Source organism: Mytilus galloprovincialis, chromosome 9 (assembly GCF_965363235.1).
Source record: "Mytilus galloprovincialis chromosome 9, xbMytGall1.hap1.1, whole genome shotgun sequence".
Classification (NCBI taxonomy): Eukaryota; Metazoa; Mollusca; class Bivalvia; order Mytilida; family Mytilidae; genus Mytilus; species Mytilus galloprovincialis.
This window is the reverse complement of record NC_134846.1, coordinates 80,818,042-80,836,928: the sequence shown is the minus strand read 5'-3', so window position 1 is coordinate 80,836,928 and position 18,887 is coordinate 80,818,042. Positions and strand designations below refer to the sequence as shown.

At 32.3% G+C, this 18,887-nt stretch overlaps 1 protein-coding gene across 1 annotated transcript in view; it reads right to left on the bottom strand.

The window, feature by feature from the left end:
- The window catches only part of LOC143046842 (uncharacterized), a 44,057-nt gene that overhangs the window by 8,208 nt on the left and 16,962 nt on the right, over window positions 1-18,887 (bottom strand). The window contains exons 3-14 of the mRNA XM_076219905.1: window positions 17,502-17,843; window positions 16,845-17,008; window positions 15,438-15,630; window positions 14,818-14,928; window positions 13,729-13,839; window positions 9,191-9,406; window positions 7,398-7,555; window positions 6,925-7,074; window positions 5,212-5,365; window positions 3,086-3,397; window positions 956-1,170; window positions 178-394 (exon numbers count right to left, since the gene is read on the bottom strand). Of these exons, the coding sequence (XP_076076020.1) occupies window positions 178-394; window positions 956-1,170; window positions 3,086-3,397; window positions 5,212-5,365; window positions 6,925-7,074; window positions 7,398-7,555; window positions 9,191-9,406; window positions 13,729-13,839; window positions 14,818-14,928; window positions 15,438-15,630; window positions 16,845-17,008; window positions 17,502-17,843 (2,343 nt within the window). The remainder of the gene's footprint in view (window positions 1-177; window positions 395-955; window positions 1,171-3,085; window positions 3,398-5,211; window positions 5,366-6,924; window positions 7,075-7,397; window positions 7,556-9,190; window positions 9,407-13,728; window positions 13,840-14,817; window positions 14,929-15,437; window positions 15,631-16,844; window positions 17,009-17,501; window positions 17,844-18,887) is intronic.

Sequence of the window (18,887 nt, the reverse complement as noted above, 5' to 3'; positions counted from 1 at the left end):
ACGGTAGACATTTTTGTGTTACAAAGTATTAAAGGCATTATCATAAAAAACAGATATCACAGATACTAGGCTTATAATGTTATACTCCAGTGTGTCTACAAACTACTCACCATAGACGCTCGAAGCAAAAATATTGAAAAGCTAAATGAGGTAAGAAGTTGTAGAACAAACTGTTACCTATATTTTCAATCTTTAATTGATACATTAAGTTATCTGCCATTAGATACTGAAAACACGATGTGAAATATATGTTGACATTATCTCCAGTTGCCATGAAAGACGCATATCTGTATCTGTTTTGGTTGTCATTTGATATTTTTATCTTCTTTCCTGTTCCCATATCTATTGATAATGTGTCCTTACATGAACTTGGATTTATATACGAATGACCACTCTACAGAAAAGAAGCAAACTTTTAATCAATAATTACCGTGATGGAGATATATAAGTCAGATAATTGAACTTGTTTAGTTAGAACTTTTATCCATTCGTTACTACATTTGCCATAGTAGTTGACAAAAGTTAAGGTTCTTTATAAAACTAGCATGGTGCTGCAATTTATATATTTAAAGTTTAAAGTAATGAAAATTTTATTGAAGTTGAAATAAATCTCAAGACTTTCTTATTATAGTAATGACATCAAACAATTATAGATAACAGAGAAGATTATTGTCATGTGTAATAACAGAGAAGATTATTGTCATGCGTAATAACAGAGAAGATTATTGTCATGCGTAATAACAGATAAGATTATTGCCATGCATATGAACAGAGACGATTAATGTCATGCGTAATCATAGAGAAGATTATGGTCATGCGAAATAACAGAGAAGATTATTGTCATGTGTAATAACAGAGGAGATTATTGTCATGCGTAATAAATCATTCTAGGAAATACAATGTGAAAATTACATTTATAAACGTTCACTTTCTTTGTTTTCAAGAGTCAACTTACTTCACTAAGCTGCGCTTCAGTTGCAGTCTGGGCAAATGACGCATAGAGAATGGTCAGTTTTAAGTACTTTCCTGGAAAGCTCCATATGGTTAAATGTTCAGTTATTCCCTTTGGATAATTCGATGGAAACATTGGAGAGTCTATATAATCAGTATATCCGTGTAGAGGAGGAAACATCATTCCCCCAGCATCGTTAAACGATGGTCTATAAAAGTCTTTTGGAAAGAGTAAAATTGTTAGCAATAGTATTAAACTAATGGTGGAGAGGTACTTCTGTAGGCATATTATTTGTTTGGAAAAGAACGAAGTTGAACATAACTGATACTCTCTTTTTATAAGGATGAAGTTTTGCATTAAATCTTGACTTTTTGTCTAAGAATCTAAACGAAAATAAAGGTGGGATAAGAGATAACTGCTGTTAATTGTCTTCATTTTACACAATTTCCTTTTAGATTGATTTCCTTTTAGATCTCTTCGGCTAACTCGGCTGTGACTTTTTATGTGCTGGTTGAGGTTGTTTTATGTATTCGTTTTTATTCTGTAGTTATTCTTTCACCACTTATATCTATTATATTGGCATTTTTATAAATTAACTGTTTGCAAAATTATGAATTATTGTAAATACAAAGGATGTTCTTGGGCCACGTAGGAAACCTAATCCGTATTAGGCACATCTTTTTATAACTTTTGGCCCTCGATGCTCTTCAACTTTGTACTTGTTTTGGCTTTTGAACTTTTTTATCTGAGCGTCACTGATTAGTCTTGTGTGGACGAAACGCGCGTCTGGCGTATTAAATTATAAACCTGGTACGTTTTGATTGCTATTATTTGTGTGATTCTCTGTCCTCCCATTTATTTGTATTGTAGTCCTGTCATGTAATTTTGTCATTTTAATGTTAAATTTAACATTGCCACAAAAGCGGAAGGTCTGCTAGCCAACAAACCAGGTTCAACCACAATTTGTTTCTTAAAATGTTCTGTACCAAGTCAGGAAATTGGTCATTGTTATAGTTCGTTTCTGTGTGTGTTACATTTTAGTGTTGTGTTTCTGTTGTGTCGTAGTTCTCTTCTTATATTTTATGGGTTTCCCTCAGTTTTCGTCTGTAACCCGCGTTTGTTTCTTTCTCAATCGTTTTATGAATTTCGAACAGCGGTATACTACTGTTGATTTTATTTAAGTGTTTAATCAAATATCCAAAACTCGCTTTCATATCCAGATGAAAGCAAGCTATGCTTTTACATTTTCGGAAAGCCAATGACGGCTTTATTTATTAGTATCTGGCAATATAATATAACAAAATCATTTTGAAATATCTTTGAAATCTTCTCAAAGCATCAAGAAAATTTAACCTATTCATTGGTTTACTCAAAATTGTAATAACAGTTAAAAAAAGTTTTGGTGTATTACTTTTTTTTATATTCCAGAATCTGTTTATATCTCCTTTCCACGTTTGATTACTTTTCCTTTCATCATGGTATTTTGTTGCACTTGCAATAAAGGATTGTCGAAGTTTAAACAAAGGGTGTTATGGTTATGGTCCCTTAATACGGAAAACCCGTCTGTAATAAGATATGGAATTTAAATTATTCAATTTCAGCACATTTCGAGCAACCTCGATATAGTATTATATGACATTTAATAAAAGCAACAGTAGTATACCGCTTTTTGGAAGTCATACATCGATTGAGAGAAAACAAATCCGGGTTACCAACTAAAACCTAGGAAACGCATCAAGAGGAAAGCAACGAAACAATAGAAACACTAAAAGGTCAACAAAAAACAAACGACAATACAACACACACAGAAACGAACTATAAGATTACAACTGTCACATGACATACCTGAATGAATCTCACTTTAGATTTCACTTTTATTGTATCTATATATATAGATATAGATTTTGATTTCGTGTATTTGCTGGTTTGCAGGATGTATTTTCATTTGTCGTTTAAATATACAGAATACGAGTCTTCATTAGGCGATAATAGTTGCCAAAGGTACCAGGGTTATAATTCAATACGAAAACATTTTCTATAGTCACAGCTTTATACTGTGGTACAGTATTCAATATACATGTGATGGATATATTTCATCATTGAAAATAAGGAAATTTAATATTATCTTATTACCTGAGAAACATAGTCTTTCGGATGAAAGTACATCTTTGTTGTCTTCTCTTTTCCACAGATGTGTGTAATGTCTATTGGTGCTACTTGTATTGTAATAACAGCAGTGTGGAACATTTGTTCCCTGATAAATGTTTCCAATGTATCCTTTATCTATAGTCCGCTGCTGGCAATCATTCAAGGTGATACTTGAATCATTATCACAAAAACCTTTTGTTTCTATGTATCGAACAGACGCAAAACCCATGTCAATGCTTTTCTTAGGACTACCGAGGATGCTACCACTCGATTCTTTGCACAATATATTGCGGGAAGCTTTCGTAAAAGAAAACGAAACAACAGATAAATTATTATGTACACTATTATTTAGACAAGCTAAGCTAAGAAGTTCGATTCTAGAATAGAAACTGAAAGACATTAATATGAGATAACAGGTCTGATTGTTTATAGTAACCTAAATATAGACTACACAGCAAAAAAAAATAATTAATGATAAGACTTAAATGATTATATTAACTTATGTATATTTCTCGAGTCCAAAGTACTTCACTGGAAACTCTAAACATTTGAAAGACAGGAATGTATATATACTAAGAAACATAATGATCTTAATGATCAAAAGGAATTTAGAAGTAATATTTAATTTAATTTGAGGTCAACTATGTCTATGGAGTTAAAACCTTATAAAACTTCTGAAAACTTGGACCATTGAAAATAATCAGAATTGTCATCTTCCGATAGTTCACCTATTCTTGCAAGTGATTATGCAAGGTAAACGATGTTTTCTGTATAAAAGGAGTAGGTCTGGGAAGAACCGATTTTGGCCTTAAGTTTCACGTTCATCGAACGAAAGATTTTGGACATTTTTTAAACACTAAAGTGTCTATTTCAATTAGTTTCTGTAAATAATTTTAACTGATTTAGTAATCAAAAACGTTCCGATTTAAGCTTAAGTATGAAAAATCTATCAAATATGCCAAAAAACGTCACTTTTCAGATGGTTTTTGTCAAAATGAAAGTGGCCGCATCCCTGTTCATCCTCAACCTTTATATATGTTATGTATTATCATCAAATACAACTTACATTTCAATATAATGAATGGATACGAATGCGGCCACTTTCATTTAAAACGGAAACCGTTTAAAATTTAACTAAAATGCTCAAATTGTGAACATTTCAGTAATTTAGCATGACTTTATGATGCTAGTACCCTATATATGTGCATTGATTTGTCAAAAACAGCCCTTATTTATGTAGCAGAAGCATTCGACTTTCCAGTAAATAGCTAAAAGATTACATTTTCATACTTTTGTAAAACTGCTATATTTCGGGGCCAAAAAGGGGTCTTACTGAACCTACTCCTTTTCTAGACAATTGTTTGTTCTGGTGTTTACTTTCTTCTCCTATTTGTCTAGTATTTCCGCGCCCCTCCCTTTCTTTCGATACATTTTCATTTTCTGAAATGCTATTAAGTCTTTTAAAGCACAGAACTATTCGAACAAACAGCATTTATTGGATATGTGTTGGTTGTTTTTTTTTTTTTTGTGTGATGCGATTGACGGCATACAACAAAGGCTTCGTGGAAAGAAATACGCTTCCTACTAAACAGACATTCATTCTGTAAATATTACTGCAAAAGAACTTTCAATTACAGACGTCTTTTTAATACCAAAATGACTGCACTAACAGTAAATTTGATAGTAATTCTCGTACTAATCTGCTTCCAATATAAGAACAAGTCTCGTTGAATTACTTTTGTATATATAAAGAAGGGGTGAACCATAAGCTCTGGAAATAATTGAAAATGTTACAAGACGTACAACGTAGAAGATTGTGTTAGCCCCGAAACATATTTTCGTAGATTACATTTTTTACGTATTACAAAATGTCTTTAGTATGCAATAATCATATAATGTACAAATTAAGCGTTAAATGTAAAATTAAAGTACTATCACTGTGTTTTGTATCCTTTTATTTCTGTTTTAGGTCGTTTTTCGTTTTTGCGTTGTCAGTTTAAATTCGACTTATGAGTTTGAATGACCCTTTGGGATCTTTTGCCTCTAATGTTAAAACTATTGATTACATTTACATTTAACTAAACTGTTAAGTCATTTGAAACTGTTATTACCATATACTTGACATCCGATAAATTCTGCTTTAAAACAAGCAATGTCGTTACTTGGGTCTATAACTCTGATCTTTATGTATCTTGTCAGTATATCATGTAAAAACATAAACTTTTGTAGAATGTGTACGTCTTGGATAGTATCAATGGTGAAAACCTACAAAAGATCTAACTTGACAGAAAACGATATTTTATACTCGTTGAAAGAAAATCGTTAACCTTTCTCTCTTCTTTTTGCATTCTATAACACTGTCATTTTCCTGACTTTGTACAGGACATTTTAAGATACAATGGTGGGTTGAACCTGGTTTTGTGGCAATCCTAGCCTCGCACTTTTATGACAATGTTAAATATAACACTAAAATGACATCATTACATGATAGGAATATAGTACATATAAAATTAAGAACATTCAGGACAGAGAAATACAAACATAAACATGTATTTAGAAAGAAAATAAATAGATAAACAACCATGCAGATCCTTTTAAACCAACTAAGTCACTTTTGTTGGTCTTTTTTCTTCACCATTTGATAACAGACACATAGTTCAGTTTTATCATTTTTTATTTATGGAAGACTCGGACTCGTTGAGTCGCTGAAGTGCAATGTTCACACAGAAGTGCAATGGTCTACGCAGATGTTCGATGGTCCATTTGCTGATGTGCGATTGTCTATTTGACGTCTGATAGCTAGTTTAAAATCTACAGATGTGCATTTATTATGAGAAGTAAGTCTGTTTTTTTAAAATAGTTAGATGTAAACTCATTATTGTTTTTGTCTGTCTTTAATCACAGTTGCGCACTAAATGTATTGAGTACTCATTACTGAGTTTAACTACTATATCAAAGAGGAAGAATAATGGATGATATATTGTCCTCTTTGGTTTTCTACATGTGTATATAATTCTGCATTAACATTTTATCTTCTCTTTTATGAGTTTCTCGTTTATCGTGCGTGCTATTTTAATACGGAGAGTGAGAGTCTGTCTGCACACTGGTAAGTATTTAGATTATGTCACGCTCCATCGTACACAAAAACAAACCTTTTATAAATTTCGATAAAAAAAATCGCTTCAAAAAGATAACTTTCCCAAATCTAAAAATCCTCCATCTCTTTTCTTAGTATCTGAAGTTAATAAACCCTTTATCAATTTAAAGACCTTGAAACTAGTTCTAAAAGAGGAACGAGAGAAACAAGAGGGACATTCAAACTCATAGATCGAATATAAACTGAACATAAACACCATGGCTAAAAAGAAAAAGACACAATATAGAAAACTAGAGACTTAGCAACACGAACCCCACGATCTTACATACATTAAAAATGACAATGTAGACCATTGCACTTCTGCGTTACCACCATAACACTTCGGGTAAGCTATCAACAATATAATGTCATAATGCCACCATCGCATTTTACCGTGATGAAAAACACACACTTAGTGCTCAGACCATTGCACCTCAGAGTGACCCTCACGGTTTGGAGTACCATCTCGTTTCAGAGCTCACATCTATAGCAAAATTGTTTTCAATAAGAATATCACACGAAAGTAATGCAACTTATCAAACAATTTCAAATTCATATGCGTTGTTGAAGATTCTGAGATTACTGTTAGTACAGGTTATCATACGTTGTGAATGAAGACTAAAATGACAAGAATAGATTCATAACATTAAAAAAAATACCTTTTATGAATTTGTTTCAACTAAATTACCTTTGGATCACGACCATCTTCAACATACAGTTTGAGATTATGTTGTTGAAGACCAAACTCTACCACAAAGGAATTAATAAACCTCCTTTTCATCTGATACCACCCATGAAGTATTACTCCCTGAACCTCTGTAGGTACAATCAGATCAACCTTAAAGTGGAAATAATCAGTACCTAGTATTTTAAAGATAACTTGAAACCTGTCGTTACTTATTTGTAATTTGTATTTTCATGTGGAAATCCCATAAACCCTGTTACTTTTCTAATATGTTGTCGTTGTTATGTTAGTGTACAGACTATGTAATGAAAGTCTGCATGTTAAAACTTGAAGTCAGTTTCAATATCAGTTCAAGTGATTTCGTTTATATCCTCCACATAATTCAAAATTTAATGAACTTGTAATGCCGAAATGCATTTATATTTGGTTGTAATGTCATCAGATTGAAGCCCTGTAATTACTTATTGTAAACTTACCATTAACCACCTTTCCATGTCTTCGGGTGACGAACACCAGCCCTCAGTTGCTTGCATTGCTCTACTGTGGTGAATATCTTTATAGTTCGAAGAAGTTTCTATCTGGTAATCTTTAATGTCACCCGATATCATCCCAAGACTACGCCCACATCCTGTCGCTAAAAATATTGTGTAATGAACAAGGAAAAAATGATATAAATAGTAAAGTATAACATTTAAGAAACAATCCATCCTAAGGTCGGGGGGTTAGATTCTTAAATCAAGTAACCAAAAATAGTCAATTGTTTGAGAATCATAAGTGTAAGTGGGCATGTTTCTCTAACTATACAATTGTGTATGTTTTATCGTCATCAAAATTGGTTTTATCGGGTTAATCTCACTCTTTGAAATGTATAACCTTGAAAATAATCACCCGATATTTCTCATTTTGTGTTTGTTTTGATTTACACAACAAATATAAAAGGAATTAGTAAATTAAAGACAACAGTGTTAGACCGATGCTCACATCTAGTAAATCCATTGAAAACATACAAATTGAGGTTTATGAACCTGAGAGAATTACACGAATTCCAAAAGAGGCGAACCTTATTAGTGATGCATTTTCGTAGTAGCGTGCTCACCTCAAGTATGGAAGGTGTGGGTTCCATCTAAGGTCAGATTAAATGAAAGATTTGACAATTAGTATTGCTATGACATTCAGGAAAAAAGTAGAGCGATTACCAATAGTCAAACATTAATTAGGTGCGATTAGATGTGTCGACAAGGTAAGTGTCTTCCGCGATGTATGCATCACCCGTCATGTTAATTTACCATCAGTTAAACTCTCAGGAATGGGACATAATCGATACAGATCAAACGACTATCCTGGTATCTACAGATCTACGTCTGCGAAAACATGTCGCTAGTGAGATGTTACAAAAGACAAATAGCATCGGTCAAACCATTTGGTCTCTTTTGGAGAGTCGTCCCATTTTTCAATCATACATATCTTCTTTTTTTATTAGTAACGTATTATTTGAGATATATATTTCATACAGTGACATAGAGAATATGTAACTGCTTAAAATGGGAGTTGACAATTGGAATGGTGTGTATGTCACAAATTCTAGTTTGAACTCTTCCATCATTGTAAATACTGATGAAAAGATATGAAGAAGACCTTTAGATCTCAGTAGCACAATAAACTCAGATGGAATTATGTGATACAAGAAGACATAGGATGTGCTTCATTGAGCCACATGACATAATCAGTATATCAAAACTGAAAATACATGCTAGATGTTTTAGCTTTGTGTCTTTGAAAAGTTATATCAGTACAAAAATAAATCAGTTAGTGAGGCAGGAAAATTATTACTTTTTTGAATACACACTTTTTTTTTAAATATCATTCATCGTGTAGAATCAGAGTTATTCGTTAGCGTTCACCAAACAAATAGTATGAATACAATGGTAATGTTACAATCGCAATCCTTGATTCGTTGACAATTAGTTTTTTATCTTGTGTATGTCCACTTCTGTCAATTTCGCATTATTGACTCTTTTTTGTATTTCTGGCACAGACATTCTTTTTTTTTTATATGAATTGATATCACATGAAGGATGATGACGGGCAATCTGTCGTATTCAATGGTTTCGCTAACATTTGATTAGACTAAATGCAAATTCACTCCATCATTATCAATTCATAAAAATGGAGTTTAAGTGAAAATATGAACAGTGCATTTGTATAATGATACCATTACATGCTTAGATAGTATCAAAATTGTTAAACGGCTTAATGTTTAAATACTTACGACGCCCAAAGACTTTTAAATCCGTTAAAGCATACAATTTATTATCTTGCTCATATTCTAGTGTAAGTGTCACAAACTGTCCGGTAATAAGACGACGACAATGAAATTCGTTCTCTGTTAGACCAAAGAAACATGCCCTGGCTCCTCTGTTTACAAAATCCCATTGGTTTTTACTAACGTACATTCCGTATAAGTCCCGAGGAGGAACTTTTGGAGCTGTAGATATAGAGCATGTACATACATTTTTTTCAACCTGTTATCATTGCTATGTAGTCTCCGTGATAGTGATAGTTAATCAACTCGATTTTTTGTATAATAGGTACAATATATTCAAAGATAACTCATTCAATAATAACATTACATATTCCTATTCAAATCTAATTTAAGGTAATAAAGTAAAGCATTAAGAAATGTAGTATGATTGCAAATGATGTTAAAGAGAGGCGAAAGATACAAGATGGACAGTCAAACTCATAAATTGATAATAAACTGACAGTGCCATGGCTGAAAAAGAAAAATACAAACAGACAAATAATATTTTTTGGTGTCACTTCGTTTTTTGATTGAGTTAAGTCATTACAATTGATATTTCATAGAGTGTCTTTCTATGTTGTAATGTTATACTACTGTTTCAGAAGGGAGAAGATTTTGATACCATTAAAACGTTTCATCCCGCTGCAATTGTTTGCACCTGTCCTCAGTCAGGAATCTGATGTTCAATGGTTGTCGTTTGTTTATGTGTTTCATAAATGTTTCTCGTTTCTCGTTTTTTATATAGATTAGATCGTTGGTTTTCCTGGTTGAATGGTTTTACACTAACAATTTTGAGGCCCTTTATAGCTTGCTGTTAGGTGTGAGCCTAAGCTCCGTGTTGAAGACCGTACCTTGACCTATAATGGTTTACTTTTATAATGAAATTAAAGGTACCAATTTTCTTGCACCAGATGCGCATTTCGACAATACATGTCTTTTCAGTGATGCCCGTGGCCAAAATATTTGAAATCCAAAGCTTATATAAAAGATGAAGAGCTATAATTCAAAAGGTCAAAAAAATATAGCCGAATCCGTGAAAGAAATCAGATCTTTGCATGAGGGAGATACATTCCTTAATTTATAATAATTTTTATCATTTTGTAACAGCAAATTTTAATAACACAAAAAATCCGTATTTTCATGCCAGTACCGAAGTACTGGATACTGGGCGGGTGATACCCTCGGGGACTTATAGTCCACCAGCGGAGGCATCGACCCAGTGGTAGTAATAAAATTAACGGTACTAATTTTCTCGAAACCAGATGTGCATTTCGACAATACATATCTCTTCAGTGATGCTTGTGACTTGGATGGAGAGTTGTCTCATTGGCACTTACACCACATCTTCTTATATCTAAATAATAGTACACCAGACACAACATAGAAAACTATAGACTAAGCAACACGAACACACCAAAAACTGGGGGTGATCCCAGATGCTCCGGGATGTACACAGTTATAGGGCACTTCACCAATGACTAAAATTTTGCTGTAAGATATAAAAAATTATTTCAGAACAAAGTTCAAAACTTAGTTAATGCTATTTATAGTAAATTATAGACGATAGTATGACAATAACAACCACTGAAATGCATGCTACTGTTCTGGTGCAGTCAAACACAAAATGCACAGGGCATTAAAAATGTAGCATAACAAACCTAAGAATCAAAATACACGGGGGTAAAATAAGTGAAGGCATTCACTGCAAGTTAAATCAAAGGCAATTCAAACTTATTAGAAATGACGCTCGACTGGCGTAAAAAAAAATGAATCCTGTATCTATGATGAGGTTATTTATTAATAATCATGTTTCCCAGGACTCAAATATAACTCATTCCAAAAATAAGGAATGTAATGTAAAGAAGTCAAATCAGCCTGAGAATACACTGAATTTGGCCACTCAAAGATGTAAATGTCGACGGGATGTAAGAACAAAGGTTTTAATATTTTGAAGAAAGTCATTCACATATGGTTATTTGTTAATTTAGCAAAAGCAAAACCAATAATTGTAATGATAAAGCCAATATGATTACGTCTCTACATGTACAACCATACTTTGAAACCATCTTTTTTTTATTCATGACAGAATTTTGACTTTTTCTTAAACAAATAGTTTTGTAACAAACCTTTACATTTTACTTGTTGGTGCTTTTAAAGCGCAAAATTGTGGAAGGTTATTGTAAATACATGATACAATTCGTGAATTTGATTCATTAGATGTGGCTTTGAAAACATGTCTTACCGGCCTACCGCAAACTTAATTTGGAAAAAAAAGCATATAGAACAGAACACGTTAGAAACTTTAGATAACACAAAGATATCATCCAAACCAAATGCGCACATATCGAACACCGTTATAGTAACACATACATATAATTTCATGTCTAATAAACAAATGCATTTGATGAAACACACAAATAGACATATAATGGTAAGCAGAGCTGAAGAAAAGGATGTAAAGATGTCACCGACGACAGTCGATGTATACAATTTACCGTTACTATGACTTGACTCTCAGTGTTGCTCTCCATCTATTGCAACAAAATTCTGACCAAATTGTAATTTGTTTTTTAAAACCAAAATGGTCAGCTGGTCAAAATATTGAACCAACTGCTGCAGAAAACCACAGTCAAGTAGTGAAAGTGCAAGGTAATAAAATAAAGTATACTTACAATCCTATAAGACTTTAATTTCACTTCAATGTTTCTATGAAAAATCAGTCCAACAGTTTGTGTAGGCATTTTATTGTTATTGTCATGCCAAAGGTAATAAGTAGTTATTCTGAATTGCTATAAAAATGTCCAAACTAAGCTTTTACACAAATTTTGTTTCGAAAAGTCTTCTATATTCACAAGAATCAGACATCATTTTAATTAAATCATCTTATATTCAGTAAGTATGTGTGAAATTACAATAAGTTGTTTCCAGTAATAGGTTTCAATGGGAGATAACCTAAAACATTATTCTTTTTAAAAGTGAAGTTGACTATCTCCAATGGAAACTTCCTAACAACGTATTGTTATTTCACACATATGTTACTGAATATGAAATGATTCAATTCAAATGATGTCTTGATACTTATGCATATAGAAGACTTTTTTCAGAGAACTATTGTATAAAAGCTTAGTTTGTACATTTACATAGCAATTCTAAATTATTATTGACCACCTTTAGCATGACAATAACAAAAGAATGTCTATACAAATTGTAAGACTGATTTTTCGTTATAACTTCAAAGTGGAATTAAAGTCTTGTAGGATTGTAAGTATGCTTTATATCATCACCTTGCACTTTCACAATTTGACTGAGCAGTTTGTTAAAATTTCCGACCAAATAAACAGTTTGGTTTTATAAAAAAATTGCAATATGGTCAGAATTTTGAATAAGTTGCAAAATGGTGGAAAATAACACTACCAGTCAAGTCACAGTAAGTAGAATGAGAATGAAGATGTATAGAATATATTTTCTTTCCATCACATATATTGATTTATATTATTCAAAATCTCTAGTTCTCTCTCTTTATGATTTGACACACGTTTCATTTTGTTGTTTGTTAGATGAGTATGTTTTCAGATTTTCGTTTGGCAAACATATGGGGTCAATTTACTAAAATCTAAAATCGGAGAAATTAATCAGAAAATGATCTTACTGCTTATGTTTGTTTCGAAAAGACAATGAGATATTTTAGAGTACGAACTTGAAAAAAAGCATTTAATATTCTAACATTAAAACAGACAAATAATATACGATAAATAAAAATGACGATTCAAAACCATTAGAATTCAGGTAAATCTTTTATCAGGGAGGTGAATGAGACATTCAAACTAAAATGTCGAAAACGATAACGCCTTGGCAAAAACAAACAAACGACAAACAGTTGCATACAAAACACAACACCGAAAGGAAAGAATGAGTAATATTGGTGATAACTGTCATCTCGCTTGGATTATTTTCAAGCATGAAGTATCCTATACATTTTTACCTTCCTTGACGCAGAAATGCTATCTCAATCAACATGGTTTCAAATATTTTATTTCAAGAAACATTTTAAGAACTATGAATACAAGAAACTGCACACTGTAATATTTATTTAGAAACAAGTCCATACAAATGTTTAGTGTAATTTAAAGTATATCCACATGTCTTTTAATGCAAAGCATATAATAAAAGTATAACAAAGATCCCCTGAATCATGAGAATATTCAACTTATTGGTATGTCTTGTAAACTAGGATTAAGAGAACATACATAATGCAACTGCCTGTCGGGCCACTCGAAGAGTCACATAAAAACTAGGACAGAAGTAAAATATTGTAAGAATTGGAATAAGAAAAGGCAATAGCAGTATATCCTGTTTATTCGCCATTAATCGATTAAACAGAAACAAGTCCGGTCACAAACCAAAACCGGTTAAACACATTAACCATCAGAGGAAAACAACGGAACAACAGAAACAATGAACTGTAAAAATAAAATAATCATAATCGGAATTTACATAAGACTTACGTCTGACATCTCGCTTAATTGCATGGGTGACGACGATAAACTGTTGAAGATCGATCTGAATCCATGGTCTATATGTGAGTTCTGTGGAAAACACTTCACCTGGTTGATCCACTATACAAAAATAGGAAATATATGAGAAAAGCAAACTGTAAATTGTATATACCTATAAAAATCGTCATAGAGATGTTCTCAGTTCGAATAGATATAATAACAGTATTACGTTTTAAGCATACAATTCACGTCCCTTATTTCATAATCTGGAAAAGTCGGTATAGTGTAACAAGAGGAGCGTAATGTATAAACTGACATTTTTAAACGCCAAATATGTTTTGATGTCGTCGATCTGTGTGAATATCGCTTTCAAATAAAGACATGAAACAGACTTTCTTTCGATGACATCTTTCATATTCCCTGGGATATATGAGACACAAGCACTCATTAAAATGGAGTGGCATTACATCATCGAAATATCTTATTTGCAACTGGGGATTAAGTGACCAACAATCAATCAATCAATAAATATATATGAAAGAGACATTAGAGAAATGTGCAAGATACGTGTTGTCTTTGAAAAAGTTATGTGTGCATCCTGCTTCATAAGTATACAAAGAAAAGTCGACCAGTATTGGTGCACAATTAGAAACACCGACTGTGTGCGTATTGAAATATCAGGCCAACAACTCAGCACATTTGTTGTTGATACAAATGACCAGTATTTTCATGATATCATCTTTGGTGTATTTGTTATTGGAAGTATAGAATAGAATGACAGAAGACGTGTAGTAGTTACTTGACCTTGACTCGTCCCGGCGATGCAGATAACAATAAAGTTATGAACATGTAATATATGACTTTCATGCAAAAGGATTGCATTTTTTTCAATGATGCACTGCAACTTTGAATGTTTGAAGTGTTGCAATTCTAATGTAAACTGGACATAAATAACTACTGTATAATGATGTTATGTTTCAGTTGTTATGCTTGAATACGTTAAAAGTGTTATAACATTTTTTGCAATATTTGGACTTTCAATATCAATAATGTCTATCATAATGTCTATCATATATCTCACTATTGAATTTACTTTACCTTCATCAACTACAAAGAAAGGGTTGTTGGTTGGTGATTTCACGTATGGCGATGAATATACTGGCCTTCCAAGACTGTACGAATTTGATAACCAAGGTGAATTCTGTGATCCTGGAAAATATTGAGAAAAAGTTATACCAATCAAAATTCAAATTATTGTTCTTTCCTTAATATTAGCGAAATACATGGTTGAAATTAGTTGTTATGTTAAAATAGATATTGATCCAACTTGAGCGATGCATTATTATTGACCATTCGAGATTCTTTTTTTGCAAATCCGTCTTAAGCTGAATGTGTAATTTTATTATTACTATGTGGGCCTCAAGGGATTTTAAATCAAAAATAAATGCAAAAACAATATACAGAATTAATTGCAGGATAAAGACAATAACTGTTTAGTGTCTATTTATCCGACAGAATTTCAACATAATATTCAATCATGATCAGCTATTCATTCTGGACATTGTGTGTGTGAACTATTGTTCATTTTACACTTTTTTGAAGTGATTCTAATAGCGTGTTGGTCTTTTTTTTTCAGAAGCCTAACGCAAGAAATATAAGATAAAAAAAAATGTGTCAAAACATCGTATACTTTTATCATACCACGATAAAATACTGACCTAAAGGATAAAAAGCATAGTTGTAGCTTTCCGGTTGATAGAAACAAAAAGTAATTCCGACATGTGTATCTGATATGGTCAAATTAGGAATCGTTCCATGTGAGTCCCAATAGATACCATGTCTTGACATGTACATTGTGTCTTCGATTACAGTCATGTCGTTCATAGCTTCGCACATTTCTGTACTTGGACCCTATTGTATGCAAAAAAAGACAAATTCTAACAATACATAAGTAGTGTAAATATATAGCTTGCCCTTCTACCATTATCACCATTATGACTAATACTAACTTCAAAACAAAATATTTTATCAAACAAAAGTACAATACACATTTGTAATGCTCTTTCAGTCACAGAAAATTGAAATGAAATTTCTCGCACTCATCATCTTTTATCATATAAAACGGTGCATGTAGCAAATGCAATAATGTACTTTATTCAAACAGTAAAAGTTATCTAATTAAGGTACTACGATTATAATTTAATACGCCAGAAGCGTGTTTCGTCTACATAAGACTTATCAGTGACGTTCAAATCCAAATAGTTATAAAGCTTAACGAGTACAAAGTTGAAAAGCATTGAGGACCCAAAATTCCAAAAAGTTGTGCCAAATACGGCTAAGGTAATCTATACCTGTGATAAAAAAACAAATCCTAACTTTTTCGAAAAATTCATAGTTTTGTTAACAGGAAATTTATATATAAAAAATGACCATATAATTGATATTTATGTCAACACCAAAGTTCTAACTACTTGGCTGGTGATACCCTCGGTGACGAAACATCCACCAGCAGTGGCATCGACCCAGTCGTGTAAATAGTTATAAAAGGTATCAGGATTATTATTTGATATGCCAGACGCGCGCTTCGTCTCCATTAGACTCATCAGTGACGCTCAGATCATAATAGTTATTAAGCCAAACATGTACACATTGAATTAACATTTGAATGGGGAAATTCGGTATATCTACAATACATTGTTTTTTATAACTTCGAGGTCCAAACGTTTTGCCATAGCATATCCTCTTCTTAAGAAGGGATTATAAAAACTACATTACACCGACAGCATTGAAAAACCAGTCCAAACCGTTTTTTTTTATGACTAATTATTTCTATTTCTGTGCATACTTTTACGAAAATCTGCCTTTGTTTTTGTATCTAGCATTGTATACTGGTTTGTCTTGTTCCTGGCTTTTATACTGATAATTCACAATAAAACATATAATCTAAACTAACGCTGACCTATAATGGTTTACTTTTATAAATTGTTATTTGGATGGAGAGTTGTCTCATTGGCACTCACAACACATCTTCCTATATCTATAAGCTAATGACGACGCTCTAGCTACTTAACTCGTTGAATTGACGGTTCACTATCAGCATTTTCATATACAAAGATTTACTATACCTTCAATAATACGAACGGGTAATTATGTGGAAAAACTTCGGACAAAGTGCTGTTACTATCTTCTTTGCAGCAAAATGTCACACTAGTTGAATTCTCTGGATGAATACCGAATCCTACCATATCAATGTGATAGCCTCTTATAGTAATGTTGCCTCCTTTGAAACCTACATTTTTTTGTTAAATGCTCAGTTAATTGTTCAGTACAATATTGTATCATCTAAAATATTACTTACGACTACTGTTCTTTACTGTTTACTTTTCTTAAGTTGAATTGATGATGAATTTTCAGAAAAATGTGATAGATGTGTAGTTAAATGCTGAATATCATAATGTTGATGTGTTTTGGGGGGTTCTTTTTACATGATAAGTTTTCTAGATTGCTACTTTAATTTGTTATTGAGAGTCTTTTAAAATTCGCCTTGCTATCTGGATTTTGCCCATTGTTGAATGCCCCATTTGATCTTTAGTTGCTAACTTCTTCGTCATTTGGTCTCTGATTCAAATTTTTTTTTAAATTGGCTTTCCTATCGAAGCTAAATGATGATAAAACATAAAAGAAAAAGCAACAAATATGAATTGAGGCGTTCTAATCATATGACACATACAAATGACTACTTGAAATAGAAGATAATAGAAGATCTAAACCAAACAAATTACCTTTGGCACATCCTTTTCCGATATCGTACATACAAAAATTTCCTTGTGCTTCTTGTAGTCTAGAAGGATCATTCCCATCTTGAACACAAAAATTCAGCTGGACACTTCTCTTCGAATAAGGTCCCAAAATGTACAAATCTTTCGAATGTCGGATATGGAATATTTTGTTTCCATAACCTTCCATGTAATCTGTTCCACTGCTCTCCCAGTAAAAAACATCATTTGATGAAAGTGGCAGTGTCAAGTTTATATATCTAGTATCCCAGTCACCTTCAGGACATCCATACATACTGGCTGGTAGCGCATAGCTTCCTGTGGGCCAGATAGGTGAAGGCTTTATACCTGTCAAAGTAATTCCATACATCTTTTTATACGAGGGAACTTTTGCTACCGTCCGTCGCATGTTATTACTGTCAACAGTTATTTTATCAAAGAAGATACGGAGCTTGTTCTTAGGTTTTGTTTTGTTAAAATGAATGTTGATACATGTGTAGTTGTTAAAATATAATATCATTCTTCATTTTTTGGTAAATGGTTTGATTTGCCTAGACAGAAAAGGTGCAATTTTTTTTGTTTCGAAAGGCTCTGGGTTTAAAGACTAGGGGATGCTATGTCAAGTTTGCCATTGGAATATTGGACAGTACAATTTTCTAATTTTTTTTTATGTTAATTTATGATCAATTGAAAAAAGGCTATCGTTAAGTAGTTAGGTGTATATGGGGAAAAAAGTTGTGGTATCCTGCCATAACGTTACTTAAAATAAGGTTAGTATTGATATTTTTTAGATGGATATAATTAATTAAATGCATCATGTTCATAGACAGGTATAGGTGACTTATTGCATATAGCATGAAACCAATAAAAAAGGTTCCGACTAGGCAAGGATTTGGAAATTATCGTTAAAACTACATGTAATATAGCACAGAAAAATCTACTCTTTATTCTTTCAGACACTCTTATTCAACTTTGGACAATATTCATGACTACATGTATTCTTGAAATAACTTGATATTTCAATCATAGATAAATAACCCATACAAAAAAAAAAAAAAAAAAAAAAAAAAAAAAAAAAAAAAAAAATCTACAAGTTTGTTTTCTCCGGATTCAATTGAAATCAGCAGACAAGAAAGTGACTGTTCGTCTTGGACAGTTAAGAAGTTCAAGGAAGAACTGACAAATATTGGAATAAACATTACTTCAAAATTAAGTAAAACAGTGTTACAACAAATTTATTTTGATAATCTCAAATCAGTTTCCGAACCTGAACAATTGTCAAATGAAGACCAGGAAGTCTCGCCAACTTTACCTAATGTGACCAGTAATTCGTCTAATGAGCTTCCACTTTTGATCGGAAATTTAACCGAAGTTGTTATAGGATTAAGGGAT